Below are 18974 nucleotides of genomic sequence, written 5' to 3'. Positions count from 1 at the left end.
TATGACAAATTCTAATCACCTTGCACCTTCTGCACCTTTATCTGCACAATTGAATATCCTAGATATTTTTAAGTGAATTCCTTTTATATTGCAAAATTTATGTTTTCCTATCACCAACGTTTGCTGCCTTCGCCCTTTCTAAATTTATTTCCGACTGGTGGTCAAATTCATAATTATGATACCAGAACCTCAGCTCATTTTCGACCTCACACCTGCCGAACTAATATCAAGCAATTTACTATACTCTATAGAGGGCCAAAAATATGGAATGCTTTGCCATTATCAATTACGTCTTCCCCTAGTCTATCCACCTTCAAAAGAAAGCTTCTTGATTTCCTCAGTTAATTGCACGAAACGTCCGACTCTGTTATGTTTTTTATAGTCTTACCACCACCGTATGTTAAAAAATCTCAACACAATGTCTTTACTGGTCTTAAAGTCCCAACATATCTTCGAGGAGACCTCTCAGTATAAGCCCGGGGGTTTCTTGAGGTCTCCTCGCCACTTCTTACTTCTTTTACTATTTTTATTTACTCTAAACTTATGTACTTGTAATCCTAGTCTATTATTCATTGTAACTTTCTATGTTTGTATGTCGTGGTGAATAAATAAATAAATAAAAATAAATAAAAAAAACCAACGCAGGCCAATCAAAATCTATTATTCGGGCACACATCACGAGAGAGGGGACCCACTCATCCCTTCCTGTGCGACGTCAAATCATTATTTGATTTATTTATTAAACCTTGATTAAATTCTACCCTCTCCCAAAAGGGATTTATTGTTTTGATTGTCTTGAACAAAAACAGCCCAATCAAAATCTATTATCGGCCCGTATATCACGAGGGAGGGGACCCACTTATCTCTACCTGTGTGACGTCAAAGCAAGTCATCATTTCGAAAAGTTGTTTTTGTTCAATGGCGGCAATGGCGGCCACATGTATGAATTTAAGACTCTGATCTGCCGTTTTCAGAGAAAGCAAACCTTTTTCAAGGGGTAAATCGAAATAATAATTTCTAGGTAGTACTCGACAGTTGAAACGATGGAAATTGGGAGAGTTCACAGCGAAGAAACTCCGTTTTCAAAAACAGATCGAATAATCAACGCAAAGGATTAGAGCTAGAGGAGGCCAGACCAGTTCAGCGGGGTCATGACGTTATTGCAGAGTTATTTCTGGTATGATTCCTAGTAACACAACGATAAGTACATGTATCACGAATATATCTGAATAAAACCATTCAGAAAATTATTTCAATTGCCAAGGGAGGATAGTTTTTAAATATCTGCGAAACATACAATGGTTAATAATTGGGGCTACATAATTTAACCATTCCGTGTTAATGCCACTAGCCGGGCATCTTGTTGAGATCAAAATCCATGTTTTTGAGAGGAATAACTGTAAGCCAGTTGGATGCGCCTTTTTCACATGCCAGGTCCACGGCTCTCTGTGTCTTGTAGGGGTATCGAATGGTCCCATTTAATTTAAAAGTGTTCGCAAAATTTGGCCTTTGCTCGAATTGCTGGCAAAAACTACACGGGTGCTCGCTTGCTCGTCCTCGCAAAATTTTTGCAACTGCTCGCATTCTCGTTAACATGTGCTCGATTGCTCCGAAATTTCCTTAAACCTCCTTTGTAGTTATTTTTATACATATATAAACGATAAATCAGTTATGATAGGGTTAAAAAAAAAAGGTTTAAACATCTCTAACTCTGGCTTCAGTCTTTCTTCAACAGTTCAGCCTATAACCATTGTTCTGTTTTGGAGGTGTCAGCCAGATTATTAGCTATTACTTGGCGTAAAACAACGTGCCCTGATATCGGCTAGCGGAAAATTTACAAAGTACTCGAAGTACTCGCTGCTCCCCATTTGTATTTTTCTAAACTGTACTGCTCGCTGCTCGCAAGAAAAATTTGACAACTGCTCATGCTCGCAAAAATAAACACACTGCTCGCATGCTCGCAAATGCTCGCAAAGACCATTGAATCATAATCACTTTTCGATATGAGTCGTCGAGAAGCGTAACGGAAGTTTAGCGAAACAACATCACGCTTTCTTTGTGACTCAAACTATTCAATTAGATCAACCGCGACGGCTCCGCGACTGGGGTCTGCACTTAGTGCTAAACATACACCATCTCATGATCCCGCGTAAACGCCCATAGGCGTCTTGTTATAGTCTGAAACTAATTTTCCTCTGGTTCAGCAAACAAGTTTACATAAGGAACGATTCGGCTACTGTCAACGCAGGCAATGGGCTCTTGATTCAACGGAAGCTGAGATTGTTCAGGAAGAGCCTTGCAAGGGATCAAATGTTAATCTTTCTTGGGGTGCCTGTGACTGAACGAGTAAGGCCTGGAAAAGAGTAAGGGATGAAGAGACTGGCACTAGCGTCTGTGAACGCCTGGAACATTTTGGTACAGCGAAAGTTGTCGTTTTCAAGACGTTTTGCAATCTTTGCAAGGCTTGTACTTTGTAGGCTTTTTTACCTCTTTCTCAAAACGATAATATGCCTTCTGAATGCCCGAATTGCCATGAAAACGCCGTTGATTCCGAACCCGGAGGAGAGCTTGTTTGCCACAAGTGCGGAGCTGTGGTGGAAAGCAATGTTTTTAGCTTTGAAAGTGAGGGCGATGGATTTACTGCAATGCGGGCAGATGGAACCACCTTATTTATTGGTGACTATTACGATCTACCGAGAACAGTGAGACAGCGCATGCCTAAAGTTGACTCCACACCGACTAAAAAGCTCCTTCAGTCGTGCCTGTACGCTTTGGTGAAGCGACTAAACCTGTCGAATGAGATTCTGAACAAGACAAGAGAGTTGTTGTTCGATAGACTCTTACCGGTGAGAAAGTCTCGGAAATTTCAAGGCCTTTTTTATCGGAGGCCTGTTCTTGTCGGCAGCTGCGTGTTCATCGTCTGTAGGCAGAATAACATTCAGTTCACTTACAGGCGTATGGCCGAAGTTGCCGAGTGTAGCATGTTCCTTATCGGCAAATGTGTGAAGAACATTTTGAAAGCTCTTGATATTAGCTTGGATCCTTTTAGTGTCGAATCTCTGGTTTTGTGTATTCTCTCGGAACTCTCCGTGTTGGATAGGTCCTGCGAGAAGCTTTCCCTAGATCTGTGGCAGATTTTGAAATCATTTGGCTTGTCAATATCTAGAAATCAAGCTGCCAAAGCAGTGGGTTTGGTGCTTCTAGTTCTCGAATATAAAAGAATGTCACCTTCCAAGGAAAAGATCGCAGAAGTCTTGGGAAAAAATTCAGTCACTGAGCTCGAACTGAGAGGATACATGTCTCGTGTGAAGACTAGCTTGTTAGAGCTGGCAAAAGAAGTTCCCTGGATTCCAGATTCTGTGAAAAAGAAAGACATCGTTAAGCACGTTGCTGACATAGTGAATTTTCACAAGAAATGTGGAAAGCTGGATTTGCCTGTTGTCAAGGCCCTGTGGATGAAGAAGAAAGAAATCACTGATAAGAATCGCAAAGCAAAGATACAGATGGCCAAATCTCGCATCTTGGACAAGGAGCAGGTGGTGTCTGGATCCAGTGCAAACAGTGATCAAAACACCCCTACCCTCCCAGACTCACTGTCAAGGTGTCAGAATTGGAAGCACCAGGCAAGTTACCATGGAAATAGTGTGGGCAGTGGTGATGCAGTTGCATCACAGTCTGGCCCATCCCAAGAAATGTTTATACTTCCATCGACAGACGATGGCAACATCTCCTCAGACACCGCGAACAGTGGCACTTTAACAACACACAACAAAAACGATTTAGATCATAATGACGTGTTGATAGAACATCTCTTGACGTGTGGGTACTCTGAAGAAGAGTTGATGGATGGCTATTTTGAGTCAAGGATTTGTGATCTTCAGAGTTCAAAACAACTTGATCCCGAGGGGGAAAGGGAAGATCTGGATGAGATGGACATTGCAGACATAGAAATGCATCATTACTTATGGTCAGTTGCAGAGATGGAGAGATTAAAAAATCTGCAGAAAAATTTCCCAACGGACAATAAATAATAAATGTTTTTTAACAAGTGACCTCTTCAGCTTAAAAAATTACGTTGATATCAATAAGGGCCCTGCCAAAAGAAAAGAGCCTAAAAAGCCTAAATACAGCCACTAACTTTAAACATAATTAAAATGCTTGGGATCTATAGAATTCTAAAATACGAGTTTTAAGTTAAGATCCTTCATTTCATTTGGAATGTCATTAAAAAGTTTTGATCCATTAAAATAAAAAGACTTCCTTGCAGTCACAGTTCTCACTTTGGGAAGCATTAAGTTCTTCCTACTTCCCCTTGTGTTGTGGATAGTTCTAAAAGCCTTAAAATAATATATGATCGGACAAAACAAAGGAAATCACTCCTGTGAATGAGGTATGGAAATCAAATGTGATCTCAATTATCATAAAATTTGGTGTTAATATTATTATTAATGGTTTGAGAAGGTATATCAAAGTCTCAAAGAGAGGGTTCTATCTGATCTCCAAACACGGGCGTCCTTAGAGTTGGTTAAAAAAAAACTTGGCTGCACCTCGTTTTTAACCCACTTCTCAGATGAAACACTCTTCCTTATGTTTTATATATAACATCACAACTCACAACCTAAGGTTTCTAGAATATTTAGATTGTCTGATCATTCTGTAAAAGTTGCCAGGATTTCCACATGTGCAATCTCATGTTCTGATTATGCAAAGAGTGGTTTTCAATAATTATTATGAAATCCAAAATGGGGGATCCTAGATGGCAGCTGTGCAGAACAATGGTCATAATTTTCCTGCGACTTCAAGGGAAGCAAATGTGGACATATATTTGATAATGCCAAGTTGTCTTGAAGTAACAAGTGGTGTGTGCGTGGGGGTGGGGGCATCCGCTTGAAGTAGCTCAAAAGCTACCTGTGGGTCCTGAAATTTTTTCCAATTCCCCACTCCACAAACTATGAGCAAGGGAGTGCATTTTTCAGCATTTTATCAAGTAGCATAGTTTTTGTTCAATCGTTTTAAACTAAACGAATATTTCTTATACAACTGACTGCGAAGAAATTCACTTATTCATTGGTGCAATTTCCATCCACCTTCCAAAACAATCCCATAATCCCTCACTCATACCGGTCTCCCCGTAGTTTCTGAAGTAGGGAATTGTTTTACAGTGGAACCTCAATTTTACAATTGTCGATCTAACGATATTCCCAATTTAACAATCAACATTCTGTGTCCCGGCAACAGTTATTTATAAATCTGGAGTTCGTTTACTACGATATCCTGATTCAACAATATGATTTTGCTGTGCCCTGGCCAAATTGTAAAATCGAGGTTCCACTGTAGTGAATAAAGATGTTGCTGTTGTGGGCATCACATCACAATGTGGTTCCGAACAGTTAATGTTGACTGCAGAACACTCAAAAAAGAAAACAGCCTTCTTAGTGAATTTTTTAATGTAAGCACAACAGATTATTTTGATACTGTTTGTAAAGGGGTTTTAGTGAGTTGCAAAGTTCACCGCTCTTTATTGTTTGAATAAGTATGAAACGCAAACATTGGTGTTTTTAATTTCCAATGTAAATAAAACAACAATGATTAAATAATGATTACTCAACAGCTATCCTACTTCTCTAAAATCAGAAATGGGATCTGCGATCTATAATTTAAATGTGTTTACTTAGTCATTAATTAAAAGAATACAACAGCTATAGAATTCATGCAAGACTGAAAATTCGTAGTATAACATAACTTCCATTGAAAGATTAGAGACGACAGATCAGCTAACTTGAACTCCCAACTAAATTGAACTACTTTTACTTTTCCTTGGCTCAAATTTACCCTGATAACTCAAACTCTATTTTAAAAATGTTGGTTCATTGGTAAACCCCAAAATGCCAGAACATAGCCGAATTACGTGTTGAAATCTCTAATTTTTAATTAGTGTTGGCATGATTGTTAATATACGGAAACATCCATAATGTGTTCTTTTAAGAACAAAATGCTGGCTAAAATTCCCAAACTAAACATTCTTATCAAAAGGCTCTAACAAATAGAAAATAAACCTATTGCACTTTGAAGTGACTCGATTGTGAAAAAATGATAAAACCATGATATTTTCAGTTGATGGGTTAAATTGTGCAAGAGAGGCATCTGCGACTTTTTTTTTCTTCTTTAAATTCCTCCAAGTAAGCCCTATGATTAAAAGCCTGTTAATGGACTGATTTATTTTGATCACAACTTCCAATGCCTTCCTTGGTTCTTGACTTGGTTCAGTCTTGTATTCAAAAGAAAGCTGGCGACCCTAAAACAGGGAATGGCAGAAAATCACCCTAAATCCTAAAAGAGGGAACGGCGGAAAATCATCCTAAATTAACCCTAAGCCATGCCGTCTTTTAGGATAAGGGATGATTTTTCGCCATTCTGCCAATCCGGCTTTTATGGTTGCCCAAAGAAATCAGTTGAGCAGTTTCTTCTTTATGTAGGTCGCTTGCATTTTCTAGAAAAGTAATTCATAAGCTATATTTTCTTGTTTATTTAGCTTAATTTTGCTCAAAAATTAAACACACAAGCCAGTTTCTTACCTGACAATCGGTCTTTGTGCCTAGTTGAGCTTATTCGAAGCAATTTTGATTTTTGGGCAAAATAAGTCAGTTTACACCACTCTTGCACAAAACCCTTATTTAACTATTAATCAGCACGATACTTGATTTTAACACAAACGCCATAAGTCGGACTAGTTTTTATTTCCCTTGGGAGTTCGCGCGGGTTAGCAGGAATTCAAGTGCTAGCAGTATTTTTTAATCAATGCAAAAATGGAAATTGAATAAAAATTGGAAAATGGATATCAAGTAATCAACACACTCTTATTTTGAGAAAATGCAGGTCAGAAAACACCTAAGACAGCAGTACCTGTTTTGTCAGTTTAAGGTTTGACATATTGCTGTTAATTACGTTTTTTCTTCGAACTAGTTTGTGGATTATACACACTGTTCATCTCTGAGAGTGTCTGTAACATGATGGTTGTCGGAACAACAATCCAGATTGCATTGGCGCAGACGTAGATAGTCCAGAAGTAGAAAATCTTTTCAAAAGTGTCAAATTTTGGTGGCCAGTCCTGAAAAGAGAAAAATATAAATCTTACATGACTAACACATGGACATAAAAACCTTTCTTATATGTACGTTTTAATGTGTTAACAAAATAATATGAACAAGAAAGAAGCTGTTTCCAGCTTATACGTGGGCCATATTTGACTGCGTGGTGCGTAAGCCTACAATCTTTTAGCAGTGATAACTTCGAGCATCGCTGACTCCCCAAAATCGATAGAAATAGACGGAGATATACACCCAGGAAAAAAATAGTTCAGGCTCCAGAAGTGATTCATCGTTTTATTGCTACAGCTCTGTTTCGTATGATCAGGAGGTGACCACACTCATCACGCAACTTCAATGAATGACTGTAAAGTATATAAAGAAATCAAAAACTGGTGATTTAAAATACAATTCCACGTGCCGTGAGAGAGTTCACGTGCCACAATACAAACGGTTACGTTACGTTAAACAAGAGGTTTTGGGTACGTATCTATTTATATGAGGGCATGGATTTATGAAATCATTCGAACTGGTGATTTAAAACAAGCGTTTGCTGGGCGATAAATTACTAATGCTCGTGGCGTGAAAAAATTCACGTGCCATGATATAAACGGTTACTTTACGTTTTTTGAGAGGTTTTGAGTACTTATCTATTTCTGTGGGGGGTTTGGACTTGGTAATTCATTGCGTTTGTTCAGGCTACTAAGATCTTTTCTACAGAAATAAACTTTTCATGAAGACATAGGTTACATTTCTTGTTAATGTTATTATCGGGTTTGAACTTTCTGAGTACTTTCCATTTAATCAGAAATGTTTTGTTTGCGTCCGTCAGGGTCCATATATTGTTCAGATAGTTCCGTTGCATTGCGTCTGTTGGCGTTTCGGAAGAATGTGTTGTGCCAGTCCCACGTACGATTCAGTTGTTGTTACAGTCGTTCGCTTGGAGGCATTTACCATCAAGTGGGCATTCTGCTTTCTTCCTGCAGTTGCAGCTCGGTTCATGATTTTGGTTTGGGGTTGTTGCTACATTTGAGAGTATCTGTTTTTTTATGTGATGCGATTATGGTTTTCATGTTTGGCATGCATGATTGAGTAGCTGAGTTTTAGTGTCTGTCTGTCTGTTGAAGATCTTGTTTATTGGGTGGTTCTTGGGGAAGCATTTGTCAACGATGGATAAAAATTTCTGTACAATTGACAATTTCTAATTCTCCTATTTAGTATACACTGACATAAACACTCTGATATCAACTTATCCATGTAAGCTCAAATTCTTTTACTCAGATGTATCAACGATATGAAACATGATTTAGCCAAACAAAGCTCTATGAGCAGGCTAGGGCACAAATTAAAGAAGTTTGTTGAGAAAACGGTTTCCTTCTTGACCAAATTAAAAAACTGATGACAAAATTGCAAGTACGTTCGCATGATTTTGTCGTGCGGGATGTATTCCTTGGCCCGCCAATTTTTCTGCACGTGCCTTGTTTCGCGTTTCGTAATAAAAATGCTCTGCGCGATAACCCATGAAGGGTCAGGATTTTTCGGGCAGAGGAATCGAAGACGAGAATTGTCATCGCAGGACTGAGTGTGACACGATAGTGATCGCGTCACCGATAACATCTCTATTAAGTCAAATTGGAAAATTAAGTCTTATTGCATGTGGTCACCCAAATAAAAGCTAGCCAAAAACTGTCTCTCCTTTCCCATCTTCCTCAGCGTGCACTTGTGATCGATCGTTGATTCGACATGACCATTCTTTTTCTGTAAAACATTCGCGTGGCTTGCGGTGAGGTCTGCATTCAAATCTTTGGAATTCTTTGAATTTTCTGACCATTCTGCAGCGTCTTGCGAGGGTCCCGAAGAAAGCTGCAAAACGTCACTACACTTTTCTGTTTCGATTTCGCATTCGCGTTTTCGATACCCACCATCTACATCATGCAGAGTTAAATTCACGCACGTGCTGCTTGCGCGACAAACCTTCCAAAGGTTCAGGATTTCTTGCACAACTGTCACCCTCGTTTATCAGACGAAACAGAATGCACCATGTTCAAGCTACCTCCTCTTCTCTTATGCTATATCCACGGGCTTTAATCCTTACATTTTAGCTTTCTTTGCCACTCGATATGCTATCATTTGCCTTCACCTTTTTGTTCTAACGACTCCAGAACCCTCTCTGCGCTAAGGGAAACGTTCACGAACGCTTCACAACCGACGCCAAATGTTTTGATTCAAAAGAATAGTGACTCGCAGAATACATCGGGGAAAGGGATGGGGAGCTTAGGAAGCGAAAAAAACGAGGGAGTTCGGGACCCTCCCCTCCCCTTCCCCGATTACTTAACTCGGCGCCTCAAGGCCCGAGTACAAAGAACGCGAAGAATTTGATAACGCCACCGAAAACTTTACTCGTGCCACTCGAGTACAAAAAACAAGACCTAGAACAATAACTCGTGGCCCGAAGTCTTATCTCTCGGCCCATCGCGACCCCAAAGAGAAAAAAGAATTTGATAATGCTACCGAAACCTTAACTCGGTTCGCCTTACGGCCCGAGTAATGAGCTATTAACTTTCCCCTGTTCATATCAAACAGGAAGGATTGTGAATGCAAGGTTGAGGGGGATAGGGAAGGCGGTGGAGTACATACTGCAGGTCCTACATGTTGCAATTGGGTAAAAAGCTCTGAAGAGTTAAAAAATTAAACGGAAATTAACTGAAGAAAGACTTTTTCCAAAAGAAATGGGTGCTTACTTTGCAGCAAGTTGCCTTTAATTGAAGAGCAGACCGGAAAAATGTCTCAAGTGACTATTTTTTTTCCTTGCTCAAATTAATAGCTGAATTTTTACAGGTGGTCTTTAATTTATTATAGAAAAGCACTAATACCCTATATTTTTTCTGCTGGTTTATGCAAAAAACCTCAGTTTTTCATTGGTGATGTCTTTTTGACTTGTTCCAACTGACTGATTTGCTGATTAAATTGCCTTAATGGCCGACTCATCTCTCTCGAGTTTCCTGAAGCTCAGTGGTGAAGCATCCAACTTACTAGTAATATTGGAAGGTCTTAGGTTCGACTCCTACACCTGATAAGAGCATTTTGATTTCCTTTTTTCCAAGTATGCCTGTGTCACTCACTGAATAAATATAATACATCATTCTCAAACAACAACTTATTATTAATGTCACCAAAATGGAGGATTTCCACTGGTTCTATTATCTTCAAATTTATCTTGTTGAAAATGTTGGAAACAGCAAACTGAGTTTGTGATTTTCAAAGATTTCCCCCCAGTTGTTAATTAATTATAAGGTGTTTTGAAACTCTAGCATTACACCCTGATGATTAAGTGAGTATACAGTAGATTAGCGCCACCCACATTAAAATTTATTGAGAGTCCTGATTATGGATTTTACGCACTTAAGGGAAATCCACCCTTCTAACACTAGGCACAAGGACAATGTTAGAATGCCCAAATCTCGGTGCCAGTGGGGACAACAGAGACTGACTTATCAAGAAGCTCTTGTGAACTATTTTATCTAATTTTGTTACACCGTTAACTCTATCTTACGATTTTACTGTGATTGTCTCTTTTTAACTTTTTTATATTTAATAAGTTTTTACTTACTGTTTATTTTATAATTTTTACTCAGGACCAGCCTGAAAACCACCTGAGGGTGAGGTTGCTTCCTGACTAATGATATTTGTTATTAATAAAGATCTTTATTATTATTATTATTACAGGGGATTTCCTGTGGGGTGCCTCAAGGTTCTATTCTTGGTCCCTTATTTTTTATCCTGTATGTTAATGATCTGAACAATGCTTCCCTGCTTGATGCAATCTTGTTTGCTGATGATACAAACCTATTTATCTCCCATAATGATCCTGTTTACCTAACTAACACATTAAATAGAGAATTAAACAAATTGTCAACCTGGTTTGCAGCAAACCGGCTCTCCTTAAATTTAGCCAAGACTAATTTTATGGTATTCAAGCCCTGGCAAAAGAAGCAATCCTTTGAATTTCAACTTTTCATAAATGAGCAGCCTATCCTTCGTGTTTCTGAGACCATGTTCTTGGGTGTTTTACTAGATGACAATTTGACCTGGAAATCTCATATATCCTTAACAGCAAATAAATTATCCAAATCTATAGGTATTATTCATAAATCTAGGTTTTTTCTCTCTACTCACTCCCTTCGTACTTTATACAATTCTATGATCCTTCCATATTTATATTATTGCAATTTAGCTTGGGCTGGTACCTATAAGTCAAACCTTCAAAGAATTGTAACCTTACAGAAACGTGCGTTAAGAATAGTAAGCAATTCCACATACATTGCCCATACTGGCCCTATCTTTAAGGAACTTAAACTCTTAAAATTTCATGATATCCATTCGTTTCAATTAGGTTTTTTTATGTTTTCATTCAAGAACTCTACACTCCCTTCCAAATTCAATAACTTTTTTTTACTGAATAGTCAAATCCATAATTATAATACTAGGAATGCTCAGTCCTTCCGCTTGCCACTGTGCAGAACGAACACCAGGAAGTTTTCAATTTACTTTCAAGGTCCAAACTTTTATAATTCGCTAACTTCTGACATAACTAGTTCTCCCTCCTCCGCTTCTTTTAAAAGAAAGCTTAAAGAATTTCTTCTTTCTAGGTATTAACTTCTGTAAGGCTGTAATTCTTAACTAACTTACTTAATATGTGTGTGTGTACGTGTGCGCGGTCAAAGTTAATTTACCATAAGTCCACATTGTAATTCTAATATAAGATTAGTTAAGTGGGGAAGCCTGACTTGTTATAAGCCTCGTGGTTTCTTTCAGGTTTCCTCGCCATTTATTTTCTTTCTTCAATTTTTTTCTTCATTTTTTCTTCCCATCTGTAAATGTTGTGTATATGGCGAAATAAATATTGTATTGTATTATTGTATTGTATTGTATTGTTATTATTATTATTATTATGGATGCTCTGACTCACCAGTGGAACATGTTTAAATCCATCATAAGCTTCCCCACCACAATACAAGATACAACCTGTAATCTGAAAGGTAGATACTAAAATGGACATAAAATGACGCCACCATAGATCCTTAACAACGGAACGATACCTGGAAAAATAATAAAATAAACTCTTATGAACATCTGAATCTCTAGTATTCATCAGCAGTGGGATCTGGGTACTATATGACTGTAAGTAGGAACTGTTTGCTTACAAGAGAACAAGGGCTACATTGCAGTATTTACTTATGGTCAATATTATTGAGGGGAAAAAGGAATCAAGAATAGAGGTGGGGTGGGGAGTGCTTTAAACTAACTTTTTGAAGTGCCTCTCCTACAATACAATACAATACAATATTTATTTAAAGTTGGGGGCATAGGGAGTGGTCACCCAATCTCCCGAGCCAGGGGCTTGTGATAAAAATGCTCGACTAAAAAAAATACAAATTGAATAGAACAATTACAATCACAATGTGAATATTTATAGACATCAAAAATACATAAATAGAGGTCCAAAGCAGGGTGGCAGTCCTGGAGTGAGGTGCGCACTGCAGCGCAAGACAGGAATCGCTGGAAGCCCATGTGGAGGCCCTATGCGCCACCTTGGCACCAGGGGACAAGTAAGTAAAAATACATAAATGGTAAAAATCATAAAATAGTACAAAATGACAGCAGCCGATGATTCATCAAATTTCTAAGGGAGAAATGTATAGCCAAGACAATGAAAACTACAATGTGATCAAGAAATGCAGCAATTGCATCAACATCCTGATCGAATTTTGTCGACCAGGTTCAGTTTAGATATTTGTGGTTTAAAGGATTTTAGGGTTTCTGTAAGTACACTAAAGACAAGTAGACAAGTACACTAAAGTTTTGGGGCACCATGCAGCTCTTAGAATGGCTCCCAGGATTTGCTAAAAAATGATAGAGGAACAATGAACAAACAAGAGAGATAATGGACCCTCAAACCCTGAAACAATAGAGCTGCGTGATATACAGGTCCAACAGAATTTCAGGTTCTTAAAAGAGCTTTATGTGGACCATACATTCCCATATACACTCAATTAAAAAAACCCTTCTCACAGAAACAGTATACAGTGTAAGCCATGAATGACAAGACCCAGCAGCATTCTGGCAAGTGTTTAACCTATAAGCTCATTTACACTTCTGTTTGAAAATATAAAAGCAAGTGGGTTTTAGGGCTTATTAAATTTACACATTTCTCGCAGAGAAAGAGAAAAAAATATGAAAAGAGCCAATGCTAATTGCATCACCCCATAATTCCACCAGGTCGTATCATCTGTGATCCACACTTAGCAAGGAACAACATTTTTTCAATCGAGTGTACAGGTAGAATGCTTCATTGAGAGTATTGGAATGGTGGATCTAAGAGGAGGACCCCTTATTAGGCCTGGGTGGGGGGGGGGGGGGGGAGAGAGAGAGAAGAAAATAATATTACTTTTAGATTCTCAGTTACCCTCCCCTCCCCCATCCTTTTGCTACACTACCATACTTTATGCAGATTGCTGGATTTACTACAAAAAAATGACAAAGTGCCCATTTGATAGTCAAAGAAAAGATTCATGCACTAAGAATATTAAGGCTTACCAGAGAATACAAAGGGGCCCCATGACACCCAGCTCCAGAAAGGAAATGGACATCACAAGTGGATCCTTTTTTGGCCAGTAACGTGCATCCAACTTGCCATATTCAATGACCATCCACTTTGGTCCACGGGCAAAAGTACCAACAACCCTAAAATTAGTTATGGTGGACAAAAATTATGTCAGCCACATGTAACTATAGCTATGATTAATCACATGAGCTACTAGGGACCTACAGATTTGACTACGAGTATGAGGTTGTGTGCGAGTACGACTTTCAAATCTAGTTCGAGTGATTTAGATAACCGCTTGTCACACCAATCTTGTTTCTAGGCCTTATCTGCCAGTAAACAACAGAAATTGGAATGAGAGTTTTGGGGATGCGACTGATTTGAAATAATTTGAAAGTCAAACTCAAACTCAATCTTGTTCTCCCACTGGCATCCCATCAAGGAATAGGGGGGACCTTAAGATCAGATCTGATCTTAAGGTCCCCCCTATTCCTTGATGGGATGCCAGTTCATTCCAGAGTACAATACTTGACCCCCCAGGATTTGCGTTTAAGACATTTCCTGGTGTATTTTTGGCTAGTGAGATTCTGGTAGGCCTAAGTTGTTTATTTATGGGGGTATTATAGCACTGGCCTTTGCATATTTTGGGGGTGTTTCTAATCCACCAATTCCAGGAATACCCATCCCCAGGCATTAGTGGGGCATATTTCAACACTGTCTGCCCTGGGGTGGCAGGGGCCAGGCATCAGCCTACCCCTCGGCATTTACTGGCCTCACGATTTTCACCTCACAACGCTGAACATTGCTTTGTTTCAATCAGGATAGACACTAAATTCTTGATTACCTAGTGTGAGGAGGACATAATGAGATAGTGTAACCACAGAACAAATGGTCACTGCCACAGTACTGATATGAGTAAATTATGGGACTTATCTGAGACTTAGTAAATAAGCTTTCATTAGGTAAGCACAGAAATAAAGAAATTCGTTTCTTTGTTAACTGCAGCATGGGGCATTTGACCAGCTTATTTGTCCTAGCCATGGGGTATTCTGAGATGGATGGGCACTCTTGTAGCCTCCCACACAGTCGTTTTAGGGGAGGGGGTAAATACAAGTCCCCTAAAAACTACTGCCTGGGAGGCTAGCACTCTTGGAGATGACTTGTGCATTAATTTTTTGGTATTCGTTCTTGCACCCTTGGACTTGAACCACTGACCATATTTGTGGTTCCACTGCCTCAAAAACTGGATTTTTATACTCGATGGTACCATTGAAAGGTTTGAATGCTTTCACTGCAAATTCAAAGAGGGTCCAAAGAACACTTTGCAAGGATGCTTGTTGTGCGTGACTTTTGGATTACAATCATGACCATCCACTGTAATGGCTTCCTCTCTGAACCACTGTTTAAGAGCTTCATCGAAATCTTCTTTAAAAAAGTTTTATTGCTGCCGTCATAGGCAGCCTTCATATTTTTGAAGCCATCAAGAAATTTGGTTCGACGGTTCGGCCCATCGTTTGCATTAAGAAACAGCCAATCAGAAATCCTGTTTTATGGTACAGCCAATTCTAGCCAATCAGCAGCTGTCTTATAAGAAAAATTGACATGTGCTCGCTCAGCGGAAAATCGCACGTGCTCCCAGCAAGATATAAATACAGTTGATCAGAGTCAAGGTTTCGCTGTTTACAGGTGAGTTTTGGCACTTTTTGCTGATCTATTATGATTACTTCTATTCGAGGAAGCATTCATCAAGGTCATGAAGCTTTCAGTGAGCATTCTAAAGGCTGACAGTGTGCATTTATGTCACTTGCAGCTTTGCTTTTCAATCGGTTGAATTCAGTCGATTTATGGACACAAACAAATATCGATGACATCTTATATCATGGAAATCGCCAAGTATTTAGTTTATTTCCACGTTGCGCTAGGTAGACAAAAAAAAGTGTCACTAATCGTTCTAAGAATCAGTTAAAAAGCCCTTATTATTACATGTTGCGTTAGACAGTGTTATTCGTTTAATACACCTTCCGTTTTCGTTAACCAATATATTTCTTTTCCACTTTTAGCAACTGCTACAAGCATAATCCCAACAAAAGCCTTAGGAACACCACAGGCAGCCCAAGTTCGCGTCACTAGAGAGCGTGTGATAATTAATAACTAGTGAGACAATGACCTTTGAGTGCAAGCGGTATTGTGTTACAGACAGCCGTTGAGAAATTTGAACGCATTATAAGACTTTGTATGGGAACTAAAATGCTGACGATTTTTACGCTAAAAAAACGCTAAATTTAACTTTCACTCAATAAAATGAATAAAACTGACTCACCTCTGGTGTATTCTTGTGCGTTTTGGGGTTTATTTTGCCGTTTCGGGCGTTCTTTGAAATCACTGTCATTACCCTCATAAGACGGAGTCAAGGCAGCACAGTCAGATATCGATCGTAAGCTCACGTAGTACGCTCAGAGGCGGTTTGCGCCTCGAAAATCCATCCCAGCCGCAATTTTTTCACGCAGAGCTAAAGCCCCATCATTCTCAAACCTCGGTGAATGTTTCGTCGTCAAAAATCCCCACTCACTTTGCTGGAAATGAGCATTTTCTGCTTCCGATTCCACGATAGCGTCGTTTCTCCAACAGATGATGATTTTGAAAATGGACACGGAGCTTGGGTCCGAGGGCAAATTAACTCCACCCGATGGGGTACAGTCATTTCATGTACAGCACTTACCCCATCCCTACAGCGGCATCTCGGACCGCTTCATTGTTACGAGCGACCAATGGCATAGCGAGGCGACGCTACGGGACATCAACAGACAAACCAGACAGCAAAATTTAAATATTCTGCGAGGTTTTTATCCGAGATATCCCTCACATTGGAAATTCATATCACAGTTCTGAGTTGACTCGAGTGAAATGGATGTTTAAAGTGCGAATGAGGACCGGAAATGCGTTCTTTTACACAACAAAGGACTGATCTTTGTGAATAAAATGTTTGCCGATTTACAGTCAACTCCCGATAACTCGAACCTTCAGGGGAAATAGTAAAAGGTTCGAGTTATCGGGAGTTCGAGTTACCGGGAGTTGAGAACAAATGACCAGTCCTTTGTTGTGTATAAGAGCGCATTTCCGGTCTTCATTCGCACTTTAAACATCCATTTCATTTGAGTCAACTCAGAACTGTGATATGAATTTCCAATGTGGGGGATATCTCGGACCCTTGCGGCGTTTCGGAGAGGAATCCCATTCATTTTCGAGTGGTCTCTTTGCCTTTGATAACATATTTTTATATCTCGATGAAAACCCTGCAGAATATTTAAATTTTGCTGTCTGGTTTGTCTGTTGATGTCCTGTAGCGTCGCCTCGCTATGCCATTGGTCGCTCGTAACAATGAAGCGGTCCGAGATGCCGCTGTGGGGATGGGGTAAGTGCTGTACATGAAATGACTGTACCCCATCGGGTGGAGTTAATTTGACCTCGGACCCACGCTCCGTGTCCATTTTCAAAATCATCATCTGTTGGAGAAACGACGCTATCGTGGAATCGGAAGCAGAAAATGCTCATTTCCAGCAAAGTGAGTGGGGATTTTTGACGAAGAAACATTCACCGAGGTTTGAGAATGATGGGGCTTTAGCTCTGCGTGAAAAAATTGCGATCGATATCTGACTGTGCTGCCTTGACTCCGTCTTATGAGGGTAATGACAGTGATTTCAAAGAACGCCCGAAACGGCAAAATAAACCCCAAAACGCACAAGAATACACCAGAGGTGAGTCAGTTTTATTCATTTTATTGAGTGAAAGTTAAATTTAGCGTTTTTTTAGCGTAAAAATCGTCGGCAATTTAGTTCCCATACAAAGTCTTATAATGCGTTCAAATTTCTCAACGGCTGTCTGTAACACAATACCGCTTGCACTCAAAGGTCATCGTCTCACTAGTTATTAATTATCACACGCTCTCTAGTGACGCGAACTTGGGCTGCCTGTGGGAACACCAATAGTTACTTGTTAATGTTATACTCAAAGAACATACATGTAACCATGTTATTTTGCAAATAAAATAAGTTATATTTTGTTGAAATTTTCATTGTCGTATTTGCATTCAAAAACACCTTAAACGGCAGCATTCACTCCTTAATGAGAACTGCTACATGTAGTTTAGCAAGTTAAACTTGCAAAGGCAAATATTGATCGACTGATATTCGACCTGCGGGTAAATTGCAACATCTCGAATTTGTTTATATATATAAGCATGTATAAGCTTATATTTGCAAGCCATTTTCGGAAGCAAACATAAGACAAACGTCTAGTTGAAACTACTCTGTAAAAACAATCAATAAAGGTCAAAGCTTGCTAGAATCTTACCCATCCATCCAACAGTGAATTATGCAGCCATTGAAGAGCACCCACCAAGCAAGGGCACAATGTTTGCCGCGCGGAAAACCACTCCAAACAAAACAGAACAAAATCAACACCACAGGAATGAGATTGACGGGATCTTCGATATCTTCGGCGAAATACTTGGCTATTTCCAACGCTTTAGTTGAATTGAAGGACATTTTGAAAGACAATTAACGCTCGTTAGAACCTACAATAGAAAACCGCGCGTTCTTCAAGGTGTCCAAGCGTGACAGATCGTGTGATGCTCGCATGTGTCACGAAACCTCGTTCCCAGGGTCCTCTCTCTTCCTCCCTCAAGAAGCTGCAACGGTCGCTAAGTTCGGAAGCGCATTTAATGTAAGGAGAATCGAGGATAGACTACGAATGGTTCCTCATTTATTTTTCTCAGGTATTGAAGAGGGAGAGAAAATCCCTTCCTCACGAGGGAACACGACGCGCTAGATGAAGACTGTCGCGTCCCCTTACGTCACTGGAGGCCATTTTACGCGCTCCGCGCGTGCTCACTCCCTCTACGGGCACCATCCACTTGAAGTCCAAGAGTGCGTTCGATTGACCCTATTCTGGAATAGGAATATATACAACGATGACAAGAAATTCCTCATAAGGGGTTTTAGGAGTTACTGGAGTACGAAATGGCCCTTACATTTTCATGTGTCAGGGAATGTTTGCACAAAAAGCTTTCCAAATTACTTAAAAAGAGAAATTTAACAACTATTCCGCTTGTTACTACTCCGTAATACGGTCAATCGAACGCAACCTAAGCCAAGGACCGTGCGATCATAGCGCCGTGAGTAAGGTGGGCGAAAGCCTACTCCATTAATACTAAAACGCCTTACTACGTATCTCCTAGGGTTCTCGCTACTCACTATCAAATCTGTGATATACAGGTTTGTGTCTTG

At 39.5% G+C, this 18974-nt stretch overlaps 2 protein-coding genes across 2 annotated transcripts; one reads left to right on the top strand and one right to left on the bottom strand.

Moving 5' to 3' along the window:
- The first annotated feature begins 2307 nt into the window (after window positions 1-2307).
- On the top strand, window positions 2308-5597 carry LOC146482615 (uncharacterized). The gene has a single exon (XM_085107049.1). It carries the CDS (start codon window positions 2508-2510, stop codon window positions 4029-4031), a length of 1524 nt encoding a protein of 507 aa, XP_084963175.1. The 5' UTR covers window positions 2308-2507; the 3' UTR covers window positions 4032-5597.
- On the bottom strand, window positions 4438-18646 carry LOC146482614 (emopamil-binding protein-like). The gene is made up of 4 exons (XM_085107050.1): window positions 18040-18646; window positions 13683-13829; window positions 12055-12184; window positions 4438-7108 (listed from the first exon to the last, which is right to left on the bottom strand). The coding sequence occupies exons 1-4, from the start codon at window positions 18231-18233 to the stop codon at window positions 6938-6940; spliced, it is 642 nt and encodes a 213-aa protein (XP_084963176.1). The 5' UTR covers window positions 18234-18646; the 3' UTR covers window positions 4438-6937.
- Between the last annotated feature and the right edge of the window lie 328 nt (window positions 18647-18974).

This window comes from Pavona decussata, unplaced genomic scaffold, assembly GCF_977016875.1.
Source record: "Pavona decussata unplaced genomic scaffold, jaPavDecu1.1 SCAFFOLD_45, whole genome shotgun sequence".
NCBI lineage: Eukaryota > Metazoa > Cnidaria > Anthozoa > Scleractinia > Agariciidae > Pavona > Pavona decussata.
The sequence above is the reverse complement of the archived record's forward strand: the minus strand, read 5'-3'. Positions and strand labels throughout refer to the sequence as shown.

What these genes read in the sequence shown, in the direction of transcription:
- LOC146482615 (XM_085107049.1), top strand. Translation starts at nt 2,508, where the DNA reads ATGCCTTCTGAATGCCCGAATTGCCATGAAAACGCCGTTGATTCCGAA.
- LOC146482614 (XM_085107050.1), bottom strand. Translation starts at nt 18,233, where the DNA reads ATGTCCTTCAATTCAACTAAAGCGTTGGAAATAGCCAAGTATTTCGCC. An exon ending in ATTCACTGTTGGATGGATGG is followed by an intron (nt 13,830 to 18,039) that starts GTAAGATTCTAG and finishes AACTAATTTTAG; the next exon opens with GGTTGTTGGTACTTTTGCCC. An exon ending in GGGCCCCTTTGTATTCTCTG is followed by an intron (nt 12,185 to 13,682) that starts GTAAGCCTTAAT and finishes TTATTTTTCCAG; the next exon opens with GTATCGTTCCGTTGTTAAGG.